Raw genomic sequence first — 23,573 nt, 5'->3', positions numbered from 1 at the left:
AAATATATTAAAAGGCGTGCGAAAACAAGAGATTGTATCACGTGGCGCTCTCCCTAGAGAGTTTTAGTTCATGTAATCCATGAACAATGCTAGAGTAGAAGAAATAGATAGTTGAAATTTCTCTTCCTCTACTTTAGGGTTGATACTTGTAGGAATGGAGTTAGAAACTTTGGGGGGTTGGTAGGTATGAGATTCAGGGGGTTTGGGTGGAATTAGAATCCAAGGAGTATGAGGTTCCATACCAAATTACCTCAACCAAACACTTGTATGATTTTTAATAGTATGACATCCATTCCAATCCATCCAAATAAGCTCAACCAAACACCCCCTAAATTTTGATTAATTATTTTTGATTTTTTTATAAGCAAAAATATAATTATTTGTGATTTTGTTAGATTTATCTCGATGTATAGATTTATAATGTTAAAATTATATATTATAATTTTACTTCAAATGAATAGGAGATATCTATACAAATATATTAAAAGGCGTGCGAAAACAAGAGATTGTATCACGTGGCGCTCTCCCTAGAGAGTTTTAGTTCATGTAATCCATGTACAATAAAAAAATTAAGAAATTGCATAGTATAAGGTTTGATCCCAAGACCTCAAATACATATACCAAAGTTTTAACCACTAAGCTAAATTGTATTTAGTGTTATTATAATAAAGTATTATATTAATAAATAATTTTTTTTTTCTTACACGGGGCATAACCTGGGTCTAATAACTAGTTAAGAGTTAAACAACGTCTTGAAAATCGTGCAAACACAATGTAACAAGTAAAAGAAACAGAATTACAGAAGGAGTAAAATTAAATATGGTAAGCTCTCTCATTTTTGTCATTGGTGGGGGTTAGGTGTGGGAGAAATTAAACTTTAATTTTCCTTTGAATTGAAACGATAATTTTGATTCAGTTTTCAGATTTATGGTTAAAGATCCTTCAACATTAAGTAAAGTGGTAGTTACCATTACAAAATTTCTTAAGAAAGACTAGTTTTATATACATGCGGTGCGTGCGAAAATATGTAGAAAATTAATTTTTCAGGAATGAAAAAATTAAATTAATTGTTAATTATATCTAATATATTATGAAGTTTTAAATTGTTGACCGTTTTCTTTTTGTAATGCCTTTTTTTATATCTTTTTTTACTTTTTTAATTCATTAGGTAGTTTCCTTTTCTATTTTTACTTTTTCTATTTTTAAATGAAAGTAAGTAGTTACTTTTTTTTTTTTTCTATTTTTTTGGTGTCCTACCTTTCTTGACATATAGAATAGAGATTGATAAAATATGGGAACGATTTCCTACCAATACGAAAATGTAAGTTCAAATCAAAAAATTCTCAATTGAGAGCGCTCCAAAAAAAATTATTCCCATATAGAGCTCTAAAAAAAAAAAAATCCCATTTAGAGCTCTCCAAAAAATATTTTCCACTTATAGTGTTTATATAGATTTAGGTGTAAAAAGACTAATATGAACTTGGTGCACACTAACTTGGTGCGCATCCGATCCATACATTTCACGTGAGTTGTAATAATTACAACTTTCGATTTCTGTCACGTCTCTTTCTATCTCCTGATAACTTATCTCTTCTATGATAACTTCTCTTTCTTGATAGTGTATTTTGAAATGATATAGTGTATTTTGAAATAATATAGTGTATTTTAAAATGATATAGAGTATTTTGGCATAGTGTTTTGTTGAGTTTTTTTTGGCATAATAGTGTTGCATGACATAATGTGCTTTGATATGATATAATATATTCTAAAATGATATAGTGTAGTTTATTTGTGTATTACACAAAGTTATCATAATCGATCGTTATAGTGTTGACATGATAGTGTATTTTGACATGATATAGTGTATGTTTGTTCCGAGCAACTGGTTTTGTTAAAATTTTAGAGCGAGAGAATCTTATTAAAGAGAGAGAAAATCGCGGATTTTGGAAATTGGGAGTGACTAGTTTGTAGCGAGGCACGTGCCTGGGCCTGGTCCACAATATTTTTAATGTGAACCAGGTCCATGTAAAACAGATTGATTTAGGTGTACCATACCTCTAATTTGTTAAGCTTTAGAAACTGCAGCTTCTTATCACATGTACTTCCCAAAATAAATTATAATTATTCACTTATGGGAAGTTTGGTACGAAAGATATAGATTATGAGGTTACTAGAGTAGAATAAGGATAGAAAATTGGTGGATAAGATAAGATAAAATAAATATTCTTGTTTGTTATGGATTTGGAATAAGGTTAGATAAGTGACAAATTAGCCAAAATACTCTGAGTGGGGCCGGGTCAGGCCAAAACCTTGCCAGATCGGGCTAGCCCACGTACCGGCCCGATCCATGTCCACCTCTACCGAAAACCTTATTCGAATACATGTAAAACAATGTCTCACGTATCTCATTGGTCGTAACTGTCAGCTTTGCCGAAAATAATTTTCCCCAAATCACTAGTCACTAGATTTCCACACCCCGCCCTGTAGAATTTTTAAAGGAGAAAAAAGAGAAACTTGGAGAGAAATTAAAAAGACTACATTTTTATATTTTTCATACGTAAATAATTAAACAAAACAATTTTTAAATAGGCATACAAAACACTACTAATAACATGTCCATTACTTAACCCACTACTTTTATTCCACTAAATAGACCATTAGGTAGACCATTACTTGTTCGCTTACTAACTACTTCCTCCGTCCCAAAATATAGTTCCCATTTTCCTTTTTTCACGGTAATTTATGCAAGTTGGGATAGTAAAGATTTTTTGTTTATTTAAATAAATGTTGTATGGGAAAAGATGATTTTAGGAGAGATAATGGAGATAATTGGTGAAAGGGCATTAATTGTAACATTTTGGTTGAATAAACAAAGAAAAAAAAAATTCAAGAAGCAATTAAATGATGGGACACGATTTTTCTAGGCAAATTACGGAAAAATGTGGAACTAAATATGGAAATGGGAACTATATTTTGGGACACCCAAAATGGAAATGAGAACTATATTTTGGAACGAAGGGAGTAATTATTAGCAACTAATCCTAACTATTAGAAAAACTATTTGACAAATTTTAAAGCATAATCCAACAACCTCGCTCCATGTTGAAGCTTTTGAATAGTATTTCGACAGCTTCGTTGACTAGCTTTATGACTATTAACATCAGCTCTAATTATTTCTCTTCTTTTCCTTTTTTCTATCTTTTTATTTTTAGTTTTACTCTTTACTTTTTTCTTCCAAGTTCCATCTCTCCTTCTCTCTTGGCACTCCCCTGTTTTTCTTCCCTTTCTCTCTTTTCCATTTTCTAGAAACTTTTTATTAACTTTTTTTTAAAATGGGTAATGTTATATACTTATATGTAGATGTAGTTTTTAGGACTACATATAAGCATTAAATACATTTCTTTTAATAGAAACAATTCAAGATTTTAAGACACATTTTCACATCAACTAAGGTAATAAATGCTTGATTCAATATTTTATTTTCATTTTAAGTACCTCATACATAGCCCATTAACCCTTGTAGGACTATGTATATCATTTTCCAAAAAAAATTGATAAAAGTAAATAACTAGTGCGACATTACTACACATACCCACCGGGTATACAACCCACTACTAATATATGATTAAAAAAATATTAATGATGTTGAGTTGGATTTCATTACCACAATCCTCAACCGTCCTTATCAATGGTGGGTAGTCTACCCGATGGGTAGACAAAGTTTTTTCCTAACTAGTGACTCATATTAGTCATATAAATTATGGCTGAGGGAGTACCACATTGATATGCAATTATTGACAACCGAGTCAAATTACCACCTTTAATTTCAATATGAAAAGACAACTTTGTCAGCAAAGTCTCTTTGGAAAATGTCTTCGTCGTTGAAGTTTATCATCCATATTTTTCTAACCCAAGCTTTATTTCAGAAGTTGCGCTAACATATCTTGATTCTTGACTATGAAATTAAAGTAAGAAAATATAAATACCGAGAGCTCATTATCCTGTCCTCGACTCTTCCCATTTCATATTGAGTTCATCTTACAAGTTACTACAATCAAGATGAAGTTGCCCTCGCTTACAATGTCATTTCTAATTATCATTTCCTTATCATTTAATCTATCGACGGCTGAGTATCAAAAGTTCGTCGATACTTATTGCAACACCACCAATGGCAAATATAGCAAAAACAGCGAATTCGCCATGAACCTAAACACCCTCCTATCCAATATATCCTCCTTCGTCAACTACTTTAACGGCTATTACCGGCTCGCAGCCAAAGGAGATTTCAGCACTTATGACGATGTCCATGTTATAACCTACTGCCGAGGAGATCAAGACGATTCGGATTGCAAGTCTTGCCTACTTGATGCTACTAAAAGGATATTGGAAGTCTGTCCTGAACAAAAGGAAGCCATCGGGTGGCACTATGTATGCATGATTCGCTATTCCAACCGCTCCATCTCTGGCATACTACAATTGGAACCTTCTTATTATAGGATGTCTCCATATACTGGTCATGCAAACATCAGGTATAGCCCGCTTATTTATATATATAAATATCACTTTTCATAAACAACTACCTAATATAAAACTTTTTTAATTCAACTACCTAATATAGCTATTCCGTCAACATAACACTACCAAAACCGTTAACTTTTGAATTTTTCGTCAACTTTTCAAAAATCCCCAATTACATGAACACTAATTTCAATCATTTCAAGAAACCCCATTTTGATAAAACTTAATTTCATCAATTTTTCCACAAATTTCAATTTATAAACCCAGATTTTCATCCATGAATTTTGGTGGAGCATTTCTACTTAAGGAAAATTAATGAAATCCCTAATTACTTAACAAATAAGGGTTTAGAAATTGAGATTTTTGGGAAATTAATGAAATACGGGTTTATAAATTGGGATTTGGGGCCCCTCAAAAAAAAAAAAATCGGATTTGGGGGAAAATTGATGAAATTAAGATTTATTAAAATGGGGTTTGAAATGGTTAAAGTTAGGGTTCATGTAATTGGGGATTTTCGAAAAGTTAACGGAAAATTCAAAAGTTAACGGTTTTGGTAGTGTTATATTGACTGAATAGCTGTATTAGGTAGTTGAATTAAAAAAGTTTTATATTAAGTAGTTGTTTATGAAAAGTGATATATATTAGGTAGTTGTTGACAATTTTAGCATGTATATATATACTCCAATGTAATCGTGTTGTATTTTTTTTTTTATCTTTCTCACTTGAAATTTTGACACTATTCACAATTGGCAAAAATCTTTTAAATTCTTCTCTATATATGAAAAAAACATAATCATGTGGAACCTTGTTAAATTCATCTCGATATACTTTTTTCAAATATATAATTTTTTTATAGTTGTTTCAATTATATAATTAGAAATATTAATTATGAGTCAAAACTTATGTTTCGAAACGTGTCAAAAGTCAAATGTGAAAAATGAGTAAATAAATAAAAAAAAGATGCGAGGGTACTAAATGACAAGGAAGTCCTAACATCTAACTTCTGACAGTGAGGACTTGTTGTCTCCAGCTTATTTTCAATTCAAGTTCAATCTAGTTCAGCTCAGGTCTGGACAATACTTTTACTCTCACATATCACTATTTATTTCAGTTTAGTTTAGTTTAGTTCAATTCAGTTGTTTTCTGCTGAAAAGAATAGGCCTAAGAGTATAAATTGGACTATGACAAATTTCTTTTGCTTTTACTAATTATTAACACTAAATTAATGGAAAATGACAAAGATGTCCTTGTGATAGTCCAATTCAAACTCCCACGATTATAGATTATGAAGCTCTCCTAAATAACGACTAAAATTTTGGCAGCTGTGTTTATATATTATAATTGCGACTCTACATAAGTTCACCTAAAGAGAGAGGTGGTTCATCTATTATAAAAGGGAAAAATCGCTCATAATACCTTAATAAATTAAGTTTCATGTCCAATAAGTTCACTTCAAATCAGATAAGTTCAGTTCAGCTAAGTTTCAATAGGTCCAATTAGGACAACAAGTTGCAATCAGGTCTAATAAGGTCCAATAAGTGTTAATCAGGTGCAATAAAGTCCAATCAGCTCTAATAAGGTCCAACAAGTTCTAATTAGGTCTAATCAGGTCCAATAAGTTTCAATAAGGTCCAAATAGTCAATGATCAATAAACATTTGTATGATTGTCCATTATTTTATTATTCATATCACTATTATTTGATTATGTTATTATCAGAATTATTTTAATTAAAGTACCACAATAATTATATCGTATTATACTTGTATTATTATCTATTATTTTATTAAATATTTGTATTATTGTCTATTATTTTATTATTCATATTACTATTAGTTGATTATGTTATTATTAATTTGTTTGAATTAAAGTACCACAATGTATATTATTATACTTGTATTATTGTCTATTATTATTTTATTATTTATATTACTATTAATAAGACTATTAGATATATTAGTGTTGAAAGTTGTATATAGGCAAGTATATAAATATATATTTTTTGTTAAATTGTTTATCATAAGAGATAACTAGTAATAATTATTTTTTAAAAGGGCAAATTTTAATAATTATTATTTCATAATAAATTTTGAGGGGTAGTACGTTAGGGGTAATATTTATGTTATAACTCATCAATTTTTTTTGTCTAATAAGGTCAAATAAATTCCAATTAGGTCCAATATATAAGTTTCAATCAGGTCCAATAAGGTCTAATAAGTTTCAATCAGGTCAATAAATTTACCCGTCGAACCGGTCACCGGTCATCTTTACCTGACAATGACCGATAAAAAGTTCAGTTCAGATAAATTCAGGATCAATAAGTTTCATCTTTACCCGTGGAACCGGTCATTATATATATCAATAAAAATTATAACGATTGGATATTTAAAAAGTACTAATTGGAGCGAATAAAAAAACGAAACCCCACATGACTATTTCTTACTTATAAATTGAAAAAATTCTATCTAAATATGAATAATGTCAAGATTTCAAGTGAAAAAGATAAAAAAAAATAGAAGAAGTATTACATTATCATAAAACAAATAACAAAAGTGACACATGTTACGCTTTTATTAAAAAATTTCCCACCTATCTTTTCCGTCTCACTTAAAAATCTCTACTCATTTTGGCCAGCTCAACGTTCATGCATGCATCTCAAACAATCTATCATATTTTGAAGTCTTAAACATTGATGCCAAAAATGAGAGGAACAAACGTACAAGTTTGTTAATGTATCTACGTACCTTTGGCAGCACATACAATGAAAAGCTCGGATCAATTCTTAATCGTTTAAAGGTGGATGCAATGGTGAATTCCCCTAGATGGTTTGCTAAAGGATCTGAACAGGTGACTCCTTTCTATACTATTTATGCGTTGGTGCAGTGTACAATAGATTTGTCACCGTTTGATTGCAAGCACTGTATAGAAACGGGAATAAATAGAAGCTCAGGACAAAAGTTTGCGATTTTTATGTCACCCGTCTGCTATGTGACATTTGATAACTATCACTTATCTAACACTACTAACTCTACTTTGCCATGGTTGGCACCATTTCAAGGTATAATCTTATCCTCATCTAGTCATATTTATTAATTTATATATAGTATTAGTGTGACGTTGGTAATTTTTACTGTTTCTATTAACGTAATATATGGGTGAGGAAAGTTTTTGCTAGCCAAAACTGTCCTCTCAAAAATTTCCACACCAATTCCATTCTTCGAAATATGAATTAGAAGATATTTATACTTGAAAATAGGCAAAAGTAATGCACATAGAACGCATAACTCTATCATATAATTAGTGATTTGGGGTGAGGGGTGTTAATGAGCATGCCTCGCTCGCAAACTTTTCGAGCTCGGCTCGAAATTTTCTAGAGCAAGCATAGCAAAGTTCGATTTGAAAAGTTCGTGACCAGGCTCGAAATATATTTTAGCTATATTATTTTTCATATTATATATAATAAATGAAAAGTTATACTTAAATCGTGTACAATACTTGTGAAAAACTCAAAGTAAGTAGTCTAAACCTATTTATTGTACCTTATAGCTTATATATAGGCCCACATGTAAATGAACCTAGATTGTATAAAAGCTAATTATGCACAATTTAGAAGCTAGGTGATTATTACTTGCCTTCACTTTGAAATCTATTCTCAACAATTACATTCAAACATGACATTGTATTAATCATGTAGGTGAATCTAAGAGGAAGCGCATTTTTCTCTTAGTTGGTTTGCCAACATTAGCCGCAATATCAATTTTATTACTATGTGGAGTATGGACTCGTATGCGCAGGAGGAAACTCACCAAAATATCTTCTACTTGTAAGTACACAAAAATCTCAATCAAAATAGGACATGCATAAATTGAATAATTCTAAAAGCTTTATTTGTTCATCGAAAAACCATTCAGTGGAAGGGTCTGAGATTAGAAAAATCGTTCTGGACTCCTTGCAATTCGACCTACAAACGATTCGAGCAGCAACAAACAACTTTTTAGCAAATAATAAACTTGGAGAAGGTGGATTTGGTGAAGTCTACAAGGTAATATTATTCATATCATGCACTTCGTAGATACTAAATTGTCCCAAAAATTGCTATACCAAGATAAGCCAAAACGAAGGGAAATATGACAAATAATTTTTTTTGGAACAATTTCCTCTCCCAATTAATTGACATAAATGCTTAAAAAACGAAAAAAAGGAGAGAAGTAAATCACAAAAAAACCAGGAATATAATATTGATAGAGTATATAAATATTATTCTTAGGACTTCAACCATTAGCTTAAAATTTTGGTTGAGTTAGTGCTTTAATATGGTATCAGAGCTAGCGTGACATAAAGATCACAAGTTTAGATCTCATCCACCCCTTCTTTCTAAGTGGAATATTTAGCATCTGATAGAGTATATAACTATTCCCAAGACTTCAACCATCAACTTAAACTTTTGGTTGAGTTGGTCCTTTGACAAATATAAATCCTAAAAACACTCGAGAAACTACCCAAAAACATAGTAGAAAGTACTCTGAGTTATATATACTCCATCGGCCGGTAGTCGTTAATAAATTGCGGTAATGAAAATGAATTTTAAGTGTAATTTTATTAGGGAAGCATCCTTGAAATCTCCATGGGGAGACATTTTTTTCTCCATGGACAAGCAATCTCACCCCTAAACTTGTGTTTTTGTCTCCAAGGGGAAACAATTTTCATTACCACTCATTACCACCTACAAGGTGGTATTGGATGGGAATGAAAATTCAAGAAGGAAAGTGGACACTTTAGGATAAATTAGTATTACCATGGGAATGGAAAATGATATTTTTCACAAATTTACCCAGAAATTCATTCCTATTACCACCATTTATGATCAACTACCAAGCGGACCGTATATGTTTTTGTTTAGTTGCTCCACTTTGACTTTAATAAAAACACAAATTATTATAATAGACGGTCTAATTTTAATATAGAATTAGACAACCCAAGCCTACATTCTCCTAACAAGCCCATTCCATTTCTCACTAATCTAACACTATTTCTAGGTATCTTGCACTATCCTAGTCGTCCATTCTCTTCTCCTTCCTTTGTTTCCCTTTGAATCTCGAATCAGAACAAACAATTTTTTAAAGTAGTCTGACAGGTCTTACGAAATGAACTAAACTAGCCACTTGGCGAGGCCTAAGTCGTATCGGCTAACGCACAAATAAATCAATACTACCCTACACAAACGTAGTATAAGGAAGTAAGGTTCGAATCCACGGAGAAGGTAAGTTTGGCTTGACTAGACGTGTGCTATGGTAACAATGGGGGGGGGGGTTTTGAGGAATGAAAATTTAAACAAACAAAACAAAACAAGGAAAATCAAATAATAAACGAGATCTTGGCAATCAATCTTCACAACCAATTCAACCCTTGATCATTGAACAATCCAACAACTAAGTTACTTGAACGCCCTATTGTGAATCATAGGATTCAATCTCCCCTAACGTAATGGTATGACTAAGCGAGCACTCTAGTCCTACCCTTAATGGCAAAACAACCTAGTCCAAGCGTTCTAGATTCAATTTAGCAATTAGATAACAACTAGGGAGATTTCAATAGGGTAATCTAGCATTCACACAAGCGGTCGAATGCGAAATTATATGATGATTCTTCTTATACTCAATCATCCACGAGCGTGCAATAATTGGGCATAAACTACAACCCTAGATAATCTCAAAGCAGACAATTATCTAGATAGTAGAGATTGCAATAAGCAAGAAGTTAATTGATCAAGTTAACTTAAGCACAAAAACAATCAAACATGAAGAACATGAAGAATCATCAACATTCAAGCAAATTAAAAGAAGAATTGAACTCACAAGTTGATTAAAATGGTTGATTCGATTGATACACCAAGATGGAAGATTAGCCCTCCATAATATCAAAGATTACAAGTTTTATTTGAGTTCTCTCTAAAAAACCAGTGAAAAACGATCCAAAACCAAAAGACGAACTATTGTTTTTATCAGAAAAATAGGGGAAGACGAAAAGCCGAATATTCGTTGCAGGGCTCCGCGACCGCGGAGGAAAGCACCGCGACCGCGGAGGGGGTCCGCGCCCGCGGTGAAGTCGCGGAGGAGCTCTCGGCTCTTTTCTGCCATAATTCGTCGCGGCCGCAATGAAATCTCCAGCGACCGCGGAGACCTGGCCTTAGCTTCTCACCTCCCTTCTTGTTGATGACTTACTCAAACCAAAACTATTCATGAAGCGCGCATTCCACTTCCTTGCTTCACTATGATAACTCTTCAAAGAGTTTCTTCGACATGCTAACTTTCTAACTTGAACTTTCTCCAACACAAATGAGCTCAAATGATTAAAAAGAGCTAATTACAACATAGTAGAGAAAAAGATCAATAACATAACAAAACTTGTGTCAAATCCCATTAGTAAGTGGTGAAAAAGTGTCAAGAATGCCATATAAACATGGCATATCAAATTCCCCCATGCTTAGACCTTTACTCGTCCTCGAGTAAAATCCTAACTCCTTTCTATCTCCAAGGTCTATCAAGAAAAGCATGGAGAAATTCACAGAAAATCCAAACCTAACACCACTACTCCAATCAAAAGCGAATGAATGATGAATCGCAACTAGCTAAAGTTTGGGCGGAAGTAATCTCAACGCACCAAAACTCTAGCCATCTTATCGCTCCATAATCCACAAGGATAGTTAACTTGGTGTGGAAATGACCTCAACACACCCAAGCTAACTGCACACAAACCCAAGAGCAAGGGAGCTAACATATCCTAGATCCCCCAAGCTCAACTCACACACTACTCCCTCAAAACAAAGCCTTGGTTCGGAATAACACCATCAAACCAAGAGCTTACCTCTTAAAACAATCTCCAACTCCCCTTATGGCTCCAAGATGAAAAACAAGAGGTTTTCTAACCTAACACCATCTAAACCACAACCTCCTTATTTCAACCATGAGTGCCCTACCCAAACGCCGCTTCAAACACCCTTCATATGCCACCACTCCGAGAAATAAGTGACATCCGAGTCCTCTCCTTTTGCCTAGGCGCCCTCCTGGGTTTTCACCTAGCCACTCATCATTATTTTTTTTTTTCATCTCTCATGTTTTTTTTTTTTTTTTTTTTTTTTTTTTTTCTTTGTTGTTTTTCTTTCAATTTTTTTTCATTTCTTTTCATCATTTTTTTTTTTTTTTTTTTTTTTTTTTTTTTTTTTGATTATATATAAAAGAAATATACACATCAACCACATCTCACTCCCCCATGCTTGAAGGACACATTGTCCTCAATGTGTAAAATATGAAAATAATTAGCAATAGGGAGACGAGAACCTCTAGTAACCACCATAAGCAAAAGGCAACAAGAGCAAACCACACAATACAACTCCTTCCACACTACACAAGAAACTCCTCCAACTCCAAACTTAAAATTTACCACAACAAGTTCTCGCACAATAAGTAACCACAACCACAACAAGTGATTATCCACAACTCCCAATCACAACAACTCACCACAAGAAATAATAATCAACCAACCACAACTCTTAATCAAGGTAACTTTCAAATTAGAGTATGAAAAGTTCAAGTTTACCTCAAAGCAGGAAGAACAATGCAATTGATTGACTAACCAAGAACGAACAACACCCCAAGTGCACTCCTTTGCTCCTTAATGAACCACCAACTCCAAGAATCAAAACCCCCCCAAATTTTAGGGTTTTCAATGGATTTTGTAAATAGAAAAGAAAAATGGAGATTTAGGAAGATGATTGAGTGGGAAATGATATGAGTGAGGAAAAAGGATTGAATGAGTGAAAGAGAGGAATATGAGTGAAGGAATTGAAGGGAGATGAAAGGGGATGAGTAGGTGTGAGAATAGAGAAAGAGGGGGTTGAAAATTGTGGAAGGAGGAAAGAAGAGAAAAGGGCGAAGAAAAGAACTTACCTTGCGGAAGGACGCGGCTCCGCAACCGCGGAGAAAATGACCGCGCCCGCGGAAGGGGTCCGCGCCCGCGGTGAAGTCGCGGAATTGCACTCGGCAATTTCTCTTCTTTTGTTTAAAAAAATCGAAGGGAGTGGTGATGAAACCCACCCCTTTCAGCTCTCTTATTTTGCTTCAAAGGTTCTCCTACAAAAACCAAAACACCAAAACACACAAAACAAAACATAACAACTCATCTTCAAATGAAACATATACAAAACACGGGTTGCCTCCCGAGAAGCGCTTAGTTTAAAGTCGAAAGCTCGACATCATGCAATCACCAAAATTTTACTTCACATCGAAACCATCATGAACACTAGGATAACCACATCAATAGAATAGATAGAATGATCCTCGTTACATCCCATGGCATCATGCATTTTAAACTCAACGTTTTGACCATCAAACTGCATGGTCAAAGAACCGGTGCCACAATCGATCCTAGCATTAGCCGTTTTCAAGAACGGCCTCCCTAAAAGAATAGGGGCGGAATGCCTATCATGCTCCATGTTAATTACATAAAAATCAGCAGGAAAATCATCTTATCAACTTCCACTAGAACATCTTTCAATACACCTCTAGGAATGAAGTGGACCGATCCGCTAATTGTATGACAACATTAGTAGGAAGCAATTCACCAAGTTCTACGGACTCATATAAGGAATAAGGAAGCACATTAATGGAGGCTCCCAAATCTAGCATAGCCTTATCAATCTTTGTGTCACCAAGGGTGATAGGTATAGTGAACATGCCCGGATCATTGCATTTTTTTGGCATTCTCTTTTGAAAAACGGCGGAAACATGTTCACTAACCTTCACCTTTTGCTTCCCTTTTAAATTTTCTTCTTTTTGATGGAACAAATTTCCTTCAACCACTTAGCATACAAAGGCACATCTTTTATCAATTTTAACAAAGGAATATTTACGACACATTGACTAAATGTTTCATAAATATCCTTAGAAGATTCAAGCTTACGATTGTCCTTTAATGCTTCGGGAAATGGGGGTACCGGTTTAAATTTGGAAACGATTTTACCTCTTGGTGAGAGCTAGGACTCACCAATTTCTCAACTTCTTTTGTTGGGATTAGAACCTCTACCTCCTCTTCCTTTGTTTCAATCTCCTTCATAACCTTGCTCTTGCTAGGCTCTAGATCCACCAACTCTTTGCCACTCCTCAAAGTCATGGCACTCACATTCTTCTTTGGATTCACCTCGGTTTGAGATGGTAGCTTCCCCGAACTTTGGGCCTCAAGTTTATTCACGACACTAGACATTTGACCCACTTGTGTTTCCAATTGTGAATGCTAGACCTTGTCTCTGTTGAAATTGCACCATGTTGGACTGCATAGTAGTCACATTTTGAGCCAAGGCCTTGATCATATCCTCGGTGGACATTGAGTTGGAGCTAGAGGATTTCCCTTGAGCTTGATATGGTGCTATGTAAGGAGGAGGGTTATGACCTTGTTGAAAATTCTGATTTCCTTGAAGAGTTGGATTCCCTTGCTTGTAACTCAAGGCCGGATGATCTCTCCATCCGGGATTGTAAGAATTTGAGAATGGATCATACTTCCTTTGTCCTTGATATCCCACGGCATTCACCTCTCGGGTTTCCTCTTGCAAAGTCGGACAAGAATCAGTTGGATGATTGTTGTTGGAACAAATACCACAAGCCTTCACTTGTTGTTGATTGCCACTCACCAAAAATTGCCGGAACATGCCCTTAAGGTCGGACACTTCCGACTCCAAAGATGATTTAGAACTTGCCGCTTTAACTCCCCTAGTGGTATTTCTCTTAGAATAAGTGCGGGAACTTTCAGCAAACTCACTTATGAGCTCCATGGCTTGTTGTGGTGTCTTATTATCAATGTTACCCCCACAAGCAGCATTAACCATCCTTCTCTCATCAGGAAGGAGCCCACCAACTAAGTATAACACAAGATCTTTCTCGGCAAAACCATGATAGGGACAACAAGCAATGAGCCTCTTAAACCTCTCTAAGTAGTCATAAAGGATCTCATCATAACCTTGCTCAATGTTGCTAATGGCCCTCTTAAGCTCATTCAACTTGCTTGAAGGAAAGAACTTCTCCAAGAAAGCTTGCTTCATCCCCCTCCATGTGTTGATACTGTTGGGGCTCAAATGATAGAACCAATCATTAGCCTTATCCTTCAATGAAAAAGGAAAGGCCCGCAGTTTGATTTGATCCTCCGTAACACCCCTTGGTGCATACTAGTACAAACAGCATGGAATTCAGCAAGATGTTTGATTGGATCTTCCCCATTTAAACCATGGAAGCTTGGCAGTAGATGAACAAGACCCGACTTCAGCTCAAAAGTAACATTCTCCCCAAACTCTGGATATTGAATGGCCAATGGTGCTTGGTCCAGATTAGGAGCGGAAAGCTCCCTCAATGTCGGATCAGCTCTAGGTGGCATCTCTTCTTCCTCAATACCAATGTAGAAAGGTAACTCACGGAAATGACCCCGAATCTCCTTTCTCAAGCTATAAAGTGTCCTTTCGATCTCTGAATCAAACAACAAAGATCCAATATGAGAAGCACGGGTGTGAACCATAAGACGGGTTCACACACCAACAATAAAAGTAAACAAACACACAAATAACAACCCAAACTTGTTGCCTTCCCCGGCAACGGCGCCAAATTTGGCGAGGCCTAAGTCGTATCGGCTAACGCACAAATAAATCAATACTACCCTACACAAACGTAGTATAAGGAAGTAAGGTTCGAATCCACGGAGAAGGTAAGTTTGGCTTGACTAGACGTGTGCTATGGTAACAATGGGGGGGGTTTTGAGGAATGAAAATTTAAACAAACAAAACAAAAGCAAGGAAAATCAAATAATAAACGAGATCTTGGCAATCAATCTTCACAACCAATTCAACCCTTGATCATTGAACAATCCAACAACTAAGTTACTTGAACGCCTATTGTGAATCATAGGATTCAATCTCCCCTAACGTAATGGTATGACTAAGCGAGCACTTCTCTATTATCAATGAACAACCTAGTCCAAGCGTTTAGATTATTAGTAACAATAGGGAGATTTCAATAGGGTAATCTAGCATTCACACAAGCGGTCGAATGCGAAATATATGATGATTCTTCTTATAACTCATCATCCACGAGCGTCAATAATTGGGCATAAATACAACCCTAGATAATCTAAGCAAATTATTAGATAGTAGAGATTGCAATAAGCAAGAAGTTATTGATCAAGTTAACTTAAGCACAAAAACAATCAACTGAAGAACATGAAGAATCATCAACATTCAAGCAAATTAAAAGAAGAATTGAACTCACAAGTTGATTATAATGTGATTCGATTGATACACCAAGATGGAAGATTAGCCCTCCATAATATCAAAGATTACAAGTTTTATTTGAGTTCTTCTAAAAAACCAGTGAAAAACTCAAAACCAAAAGACGAACTATGTTTTTATCAGAAAAATAGGGGAAGACGAAAAGCCGAATATTCGTTGCAGGGCTCCGCGACCGCGGAGGAAAGCACCGCGACCGCGGAGGGGGTCCGCGCGGTGAAGTCGCGGAGGAGCTCTCGGCTCTTTTCTGCCATATATTCGTCGCGGCCGCAATGAAATCTCCAGCGACCGCGGAGACCTGGCCTTAGCTTCTCACCTCCCTTCTTGTTGATGACTTACTCAAACCAAAACTATTCATGAAGCGCGCATTCCACTTCCTTGCTTCACTATGATAACTCTTCAAAGAGTTTCTTCGACATGCTAACTTTCTAACTTGAACTTTCTCCAACACAAATGAGCTCAAATGATTAAAAGAGCTAATTACAACATAGTAGAGAAAAAGATCAATAACATAACAAAACTTGTGTCAAATCCCATTAGTAAGTGGTGAAAAAGTGTCAAGAATGCCATATAAACATGGCATATCACCACTAAATAGATTAAATCAATCACTAAATGAATTAAAGAATGTTATTACTGAATAAATTAAGCTGGTAACTAAATAGAATAAAATGGTCACTAAATAGATTAAAATAGTCACTATATTAAGAAAGATGATACATTATTGAGCTCGGGTCGCGCCTACTTTTAAATTAAAAGTAGACGGTCTCTTACAAGACCAACTGTAATAATAAAGCTTAAAATATTAGCTTATTTTGAATTGCTCATTTCAATATATATATTTTTGGTGATTAGGGGTTACTGGATAATGGACATGAAATAGCTGTTAAAAGGCTATCAAAAAACTCAGGGCAAGGTGGTGCTGAGTTTGAAACCGAAGTTGTTTTAGTGGCAAAACTTCGACACAAGAACTTGGTCAAGCTCTTGGGATATTGTGTGGCATTGGAAGAAAAATTACTTGTTTATGAGTTTCTTCCCAATTCAAGTGTTGACAGAATTTTATTTGGTAAATATCTCGACAGAAATTACTATTCTACATCACAATTTAAAGCTCTTCATCTATATATCAACATACACCTTATTTAGTAGTATACATGGTGGTATTGTAGATAAATCAAAGCAAGCATATTTAGATTGGCACACAAGGTTCAAGATTATAGTTGGTGTTGCAAGAGGGCTATTATATCTCCATGAGGACTCCCCGCTGAAGATTATTCATCGAGATCTAAAATCAAGTAATATATTACTAGACGAAGACATGAATCCTAAGATATCAGATTTTGGCCTTGCAAAACTTTTCGGAGCAGATCAAACTCAAGGTGACACTAGAAGAATTGTCGGAACATAGTAAGATCTCTAGACTAACAAATTATGTGTATTACCTTTATCATAATCTTTACTATTAATGCATCTTTTTTGTAGTTGGGTTTCAAGACCTTTGAAGTAGTCATACAAAAATATATAGAACATTAGCTCTACTGTTTAGTTCACCTGAAATTTTCTGATCTGAACTTATCTGATCTGATCTGATCTGAACTTATTTTTTCTGATCTGATCTGATCTGATCTGAACGGATCTGATTACAAGATCTTATCTTTTAGATTTTTCACAATGTATAAGAAAAAATATAGTCATGTGGGGTCTTGTTTGATTCGTCTCAATGTTATGAGTACTTTATTAATATTCAATTATTATAATTCTTACTAATATGTAATGAAAGATATAATGATTTTTAAATATAAGCATGATCTGAACTGATCTGATCTGAACTTATTTTTTCTGATCCGATCTGATCTGATCTGATTAGATCTGAAATAAGCAAAAATAAGGTGAACTGAACATAGCCTTAGTTTTTTTTTTTCAAGATATAATGATCTAACTAGGCCCTTATTCTTATTATGAAATGCAGCGGTTACATGGCTCCAGAATATGCAATTACCGGTCATTACTCTGTAAAATCCGACGTTTATAGTTTTGGAGTTATTGTACTTGAGATAGTGAGTGGGCAAATGAATAGATTTTTCGGGCGAATGCAACTTGAAGAGGCACTACTACATCGTGTAAGTTTTCGAAGTTTTTTATTTTTTGGAACAAGGATAGAAAAGTGAAAGTTTTTGAAGTAAAACCTACGTAGTTCATATGCTCTTATGCTCTCTAGATAATACTCCCTCCATCCTATAAGATAGTGCCTACTTCATTATATTTTTGGTGGGTGGGTCAAACTTTAAAGTTAGTTTTTGATCGAATATTCTCATTTGTATATATAAAAAACATATTCATGTGGAATCTTGTTTTATTCGTCTCAATGTATAGTTTCATAATATCAACTTTTTATATTTTTTTATTAATACGAAATTGAAGATATTAAAGGTCAAAGTTACGTCTTGGAGACCGTATAAAAAAGAAACAAGCACGATATTATAGACGGAGGGAGTAATAAATTGTGATATAAAATTATCACATATCTTAAAAGATCATTAACTTTTTGGTTGTTGTATAGGCATGGAGGCTGTGGAAGGAGGGGAAAACATTAGATCTGGTAGATACAACGTTGAGCAATAATTTTTCAAAAGAAGAAGTAACTAAATGCATCAATATTGGTCTATTATGCATTCAAGAAGATGCCGTTGTTAGGCCGAGAATGAGCACAATTATCGCTGCCCTTAATAGTCAAGCAATTAGTCTCCCTGAACCAAAGCCACCCCATTTCTTTGGTACTACTAATTATTTTGAAGATGATGACATAGAACGTAATTTTTCGAGTGTGTTTACAGGTGCTAAAACGATAACGGAGTTGTATCCTCGTGACTAACCTAGGTTATTACTAATGTGTTTAGTGTTTTTCTTGTATGTGTATAGTCCTTGTATAATGTAATTAGCACAATTCTATACACTTTCTTACAATGGCTTTTAAAATTGTTGAAAGGATTGAAGACTATAAGAGGAGGTTAATAGTTTAGTTCAGTTGCAGTCGGTTCAGTTTAGCTCAATTCAATTCAGTTCAGTTCAGCTGTAATCGGTTGAGCTCAGTTCAATTCAGTTGTTTTATGTCGAAGAGAACAAGCCCTTATTTTCTCGCTACACCATTGGCAGCAACACATAGTGCGATTGTCATTTATTGATTAGTATTAAATATAAGCGTAACATGATAATATATATATTGAAAGGAATATGTTATGCAAGGTAGTTTTTTGAAAAAAAAATTTACAAAGTAGTTTTTTGAAAAAAGTTGGTTATAAAAGGTAGTTTTTTGAAAATTTTCCAATATTATATAATAACCATAGTGGTACTTTAATTAAAATTTTAATTCAAATTTATTGATCATTGACTATATGAACCTTATTGGAACTTATTGGACCAGCTTTTGGGAGGGAAGTTGCCATGAATTAGATGGTAATTTGATCTTGCATCTTCAACCTTTTGGTTATCTGAAATACTATAGTTTTTGGATTATGGCAAGATTCTTTGTTTTGATGTTAGGTGATCTGCTATGTAATAGGTAACATACTGTAATTATGAGCAATTAGTAGATCCTGGACCAAGGTGTAGGATGAGCATCCTACACCAGCTCCAAAACGCAAGGCGAGAAGAATGAAACGCACCATTCAACCTGCAAAAAGTAATTGATTTGACAGTCAATGTACATTCTCATTACATCTCGTGTACATGTCGAAAAGTCAAAAAGTAACTAATTTGAGTGCAACTGTTCACCATTTAATAACTGATTTGATGTTAACCGCCATCATTTCCCCCCCATATACTGTTCACGACTTCTCTCTTTCCACACTCAACCTCTTTGTACATTCTTGGCTTCGTGGTTGTTCATTAACAAAATCAAAATGTACAATGACAACCCCCCAGCTGAAAGTAATCCAATTCCTGAAGCTGATGTCAAGTGAGTAATTTGCAATCTTTGTACAATGGGTGTATTGATGTTTGTTCACTAATGAAATATAATATGTACAATTACAGTCCCATACCGAAATATGTCAAGTGAGTAATTTCCAATCTTTGTACACTGGGTGTGTTGATGTTTGTTCACTAATGAAATTCAATATGTACAATTACAGTCCCATACCGAAATATGTCAAGTGAGTAACTTTTAATCTTTGTACACTTTTTTTTTTTTTTTTGGTGAACAACGATAACATTAGATCAAGCTGATGTCAAGTGAGTAATTTGCAATCTTTGTACAATGGGTGTATTGATGTTTGTTCACTAATGAAATATAATATGTACAATTACAGTCTCATACCGAAATATGTCAAGTGAGTAATTTCCAATCTTTGTACACTAGGTGTGTTGATGTTTGTTCACTAATGAAATTCAATATATACAATTACAGTCCCATACCGAAATATGTCAAGTGAGTAATTTTTAATCTTTGTACACTGGTGTGTTGATGTTTGTTCACTAATGAAATTCAATATGTACAATTACAATCCCATACCGAAATTCAATAAATCACAATGTACATTAATGGTCATTACTTTGATCACTGAAAATCCCCAAATGTACACTCGTATATTATTGTACACCAAACCATATGCATTTGCACATTAAAAAAATTGTTTCAGCAAATAAATGAGAGAGAAAGAGAGTGAATGAGTGAGTGATGAGAGAGAAAGAACTGGCCACTTTCAAAAATACTGCCAAAAGCCAGCCACATGGTCAGGTGTAGGATGCTCATCATCCTACACCTCGGTGTAGGATCTAATTTGCTAATTATGAGGGTGTTCTGCAAAATTACAATACAATGAACAAGCTCATGATTCTAGCGCAAGGCGCATTCCTCTTTGTTATTAGCAAATTCTGGAAAGAAGAACATGTCCTTCATCCAAGTGTTAGGACGAATTACTAAAATTCAGTTCTTATATTTGGCATATTTAACATTGCAGACCATAGTTAACACTATATGGTGAAATTAGTAATCTACATACCTGTGAAAATTCATCTACCATAATTGTAAGTTTGAAACCAACAATAGTTTTCTGAATCTATTAGTACTACAGATTCATTCAGCACATTTAATTAAGTAGGCAAAATAGTGCTCCCAGTTCCATCCCCGACTAATGCATTCATTTACATTGACAAAAGAACAGTACAGATTTCACAGGTTGCATCCCATAAAACACCGTGTTATCTTCCCCAAAAATACCCAACGAGTGCCAGAAACTGCAAAACAAGTCGCGAACACCCATCAAAGCAGTCCATCTCCGAGACAATCATCAAGATCAATTAGCTCTGGGAAAGGAATTCTAGCAGACAAACAAGCCATACTATCTTCTAGTTCTTGCTTCACTTTCTTGGTACGAGCTAGAAACTCTTTTTCCTCTTTGTCAACCTGAGCTCTTTTCTTGTCTAGAAGCATAATGGATTCTATCATAGGCTTGCTTTTTAGGAGTTTCAGTGCCTTCTCAACAGTCGGAACTAACCAGTCGACTTTCAAGCCTACACGTTGAAGGTCAGACAAAATCGATTTTATGTCTGCAGCTTGGGAATCAGTCAACGTCTTTCCTGTAGTATTTTGTAGAGTAATCATGACCTTTGCTACTGATTCCAAGGCGCAAGCTCGCATGTCCTTGCTACAAACAGTATCTTTACAAATTAAGCTACCATGTCTAGCCCAAATAGTTTGTAAGGTTGGCAAAAGCTCGGACTTGATCTCTACCCCTTCAAAGTTCAAGGTTGGTGAACAGGTCTTACAAGCCTGCATACATATTGAAGAAAACAAACACTGAATTATGTAGTTATGATTAGATGTATTGAAATTCTGAAACTAACAAGCACACATGCTTACTGGCACTATTGCTGATGGAGTCACAGGAGTGGAACTTGCATTGCAGACCTTCTCTGCTGAGAAATCTATGCATATGAAATAAAATAAAATTATCTGATCATCCAAGTATTTAAAAAGGGTCATAAATCTATTTCTTATCTGACATGATCAACACAAGAGCAATAATAAAACTCTTCCAGAATCAGATTTTTTAAAAATTAATCCAATCCAAGGAAATGTTTTTCTTTTGGGTATATATGTTTCAGCAAAGTAAAGTAAAGCAAAATCAAAATCAGTTCTTCTCAACTTCTAATATGTTTCAGCAAAGTAAAGCAAAATCAGTTAACTTCAGCAAGACTAGCTAAGTGAAGTTGACAGAAAAAAAGTTCAAGTTCAGCAAAATTACATAGAAGTAAAACATAAGCTAAGTTCAAGGAATATAAGTTCAGTTCAGCAAATATTAGTCAAGTTCAGCAGAAGTTAAGAAGAATAGAGCCAGAGGTGTAAAAAAGACTAGGGAGTGGACTTTGTAAACAAAATCCTCCAATCCCTGTGATCAACTAGGTTTCCTTCATCACTATGTTTTGTCAAGAGAGTGGGAATGAGTTACCAAAGCCTCCTGCATCCTTCTGACTGTTAACCTTAGAAGTCCCCATGTCGTGTTGTTTATATTCGATTGCCAATGGAGGGCCAGCATTATTCTTCATTGCTGGTGGAGTAACAGGTTCTGAAGAAGCAGTTCTTACTTTGTCAGAGAAGTTTGCTTCAAAATCACAAGTTTGATCATTGGGTGAACTTGTCTCTGCCTCCTCTTCATCGTCCTCCTCAGAATCGTCTGTTCCATTGTTGTCACTCACTTTGGAAGACTTTTGACTAGACGATTCTAGTAGCATTTCTTCATCTTTGTTCTCTGGAGAAGAGCTTTCACTTGATGAATCAGTGAGCACCCCCTGATCTTCATGATCTGATGAAAGACATATAGTGCTGCTAGAATTCCCTTCATTAGAAGCTTGTTCCCTGGAAGATCCTGATTCTGTCTCCTCATCGTCGTTGCATTCACTTCATAAATCAAAAACAAAAAAAGAATTGTAGCAATCACTTCCTCCTAAAGCTGATCAAAAGAAACAATCAGCAGGTTTCATTTTCCTTTTATGCATCAAGTGTAACATCTAAACTCGATGTAGCAAAGTTCGATGAGTAGCACTGAATTCATGAGAGAAAAACTGAATGCAATAATGGAAAGAATTATCATTTCATCATAACTGTCCTAAGAGTAAGATTTGATCAGATAGATAGTTTTTATGTCTGCTTAAAATCCAATCTGATATACACTTCTACTGCCACTTAAGAATCCATGCTATACAGTAAACAGTATACACATAGAATGACCACACAAAATTTAGTTATATTTCTGTTATTACAAATTCTAAATTAGTTTACATGCAAACAAGAATATCAGTCTCTTCAACTCAGTTCACTCGATTTAGAATATGTGATTAATAGATTCTCCTTGCCTTTTGGTTTATCCATGTTAATTAACTCACTTGCATAAACATGATCACTTGGGATGTTCTTTTGAGTACTTTTTCTTGCTTAATTTACTAACAATATGCTCTCAAACTTCATCAAACGTATGTTCTTTCCTTATATGACAACAATATGCAGTCTTAGGCGTTAACAAAGAACAGTGGGAAACATCTCAAAATCAAGAACATGTAAAAAATATAAACTCCATCAGTTGCGAAAAAACCCTCTCAAATACCAGTATACTTATATTAAGTGAGAAAATCTAACAAGAAAACAAGATGAACATCAAAGCATAGATGCATACCGTTTGGGGGAAAACCATGTTGGAGGCGGCCAAATCGATTTCGAAAATTCAGGATATGCAGAAGAT

The 23,573-nt window shown here is 34.6% G+C and overlaps 1 protein-coding gene across 1 annotated transcript; it reads left to right on the top strand.

The window, feature by feature from the left end:
• Positions 1 to 4,031: 4,031 nt before the first annotated feature.
• Positions 4,032 to 18,988, top strand: LOC104894447 (cysteine-rich receptor-like protein kinase 44). Its single transcript, XM_010680673.3, has 8 exons — positions 4,032 to 4,529; positions 7,271 to 7,575; positions 8,212 to 8,340; positions 8,429 to 8,559; positions 16,693 to 16,903; positions 17,007 to 17,244; positions 17,807 to 17,957; positions 18,398 to 18,988. The coding sequence occupies exons 1-8, from the start codon at positions 4,060 to 4,062 to the stop codon at positions 18,707 to 18,709; spliced, it is 1,947 nt and encodes a 648-aa protein (XP_010678975.2). The 5' UTR covers positions 4,032 to 4,059; the 3' UTR covers positions 18,710 to 18,988.
• The last annotated feature ends 4,585 nt before the right edge of the window (positions 18,989 to 23,573 follow it).

Source organism: Beta vulgaris, chromosome 5, assembly GCF_026745355.1.
Source record: "Beta vulgaris subsp. vulgaris cultivar EL10 chromosome 5, EL10.2, whole genome shotgun sequence".
Lineage (NCBI taxonomy): Eukaryota > Viridiplantae > Streptophyta > Magnoliopsida > Caryophyllales > Amaranthaceae > Beta > Beta vulgaris.
Note: the sequence above shows the minus strand (reverse complement) of the source record. Positions and strands in the feature narration are given on the sequence as shown.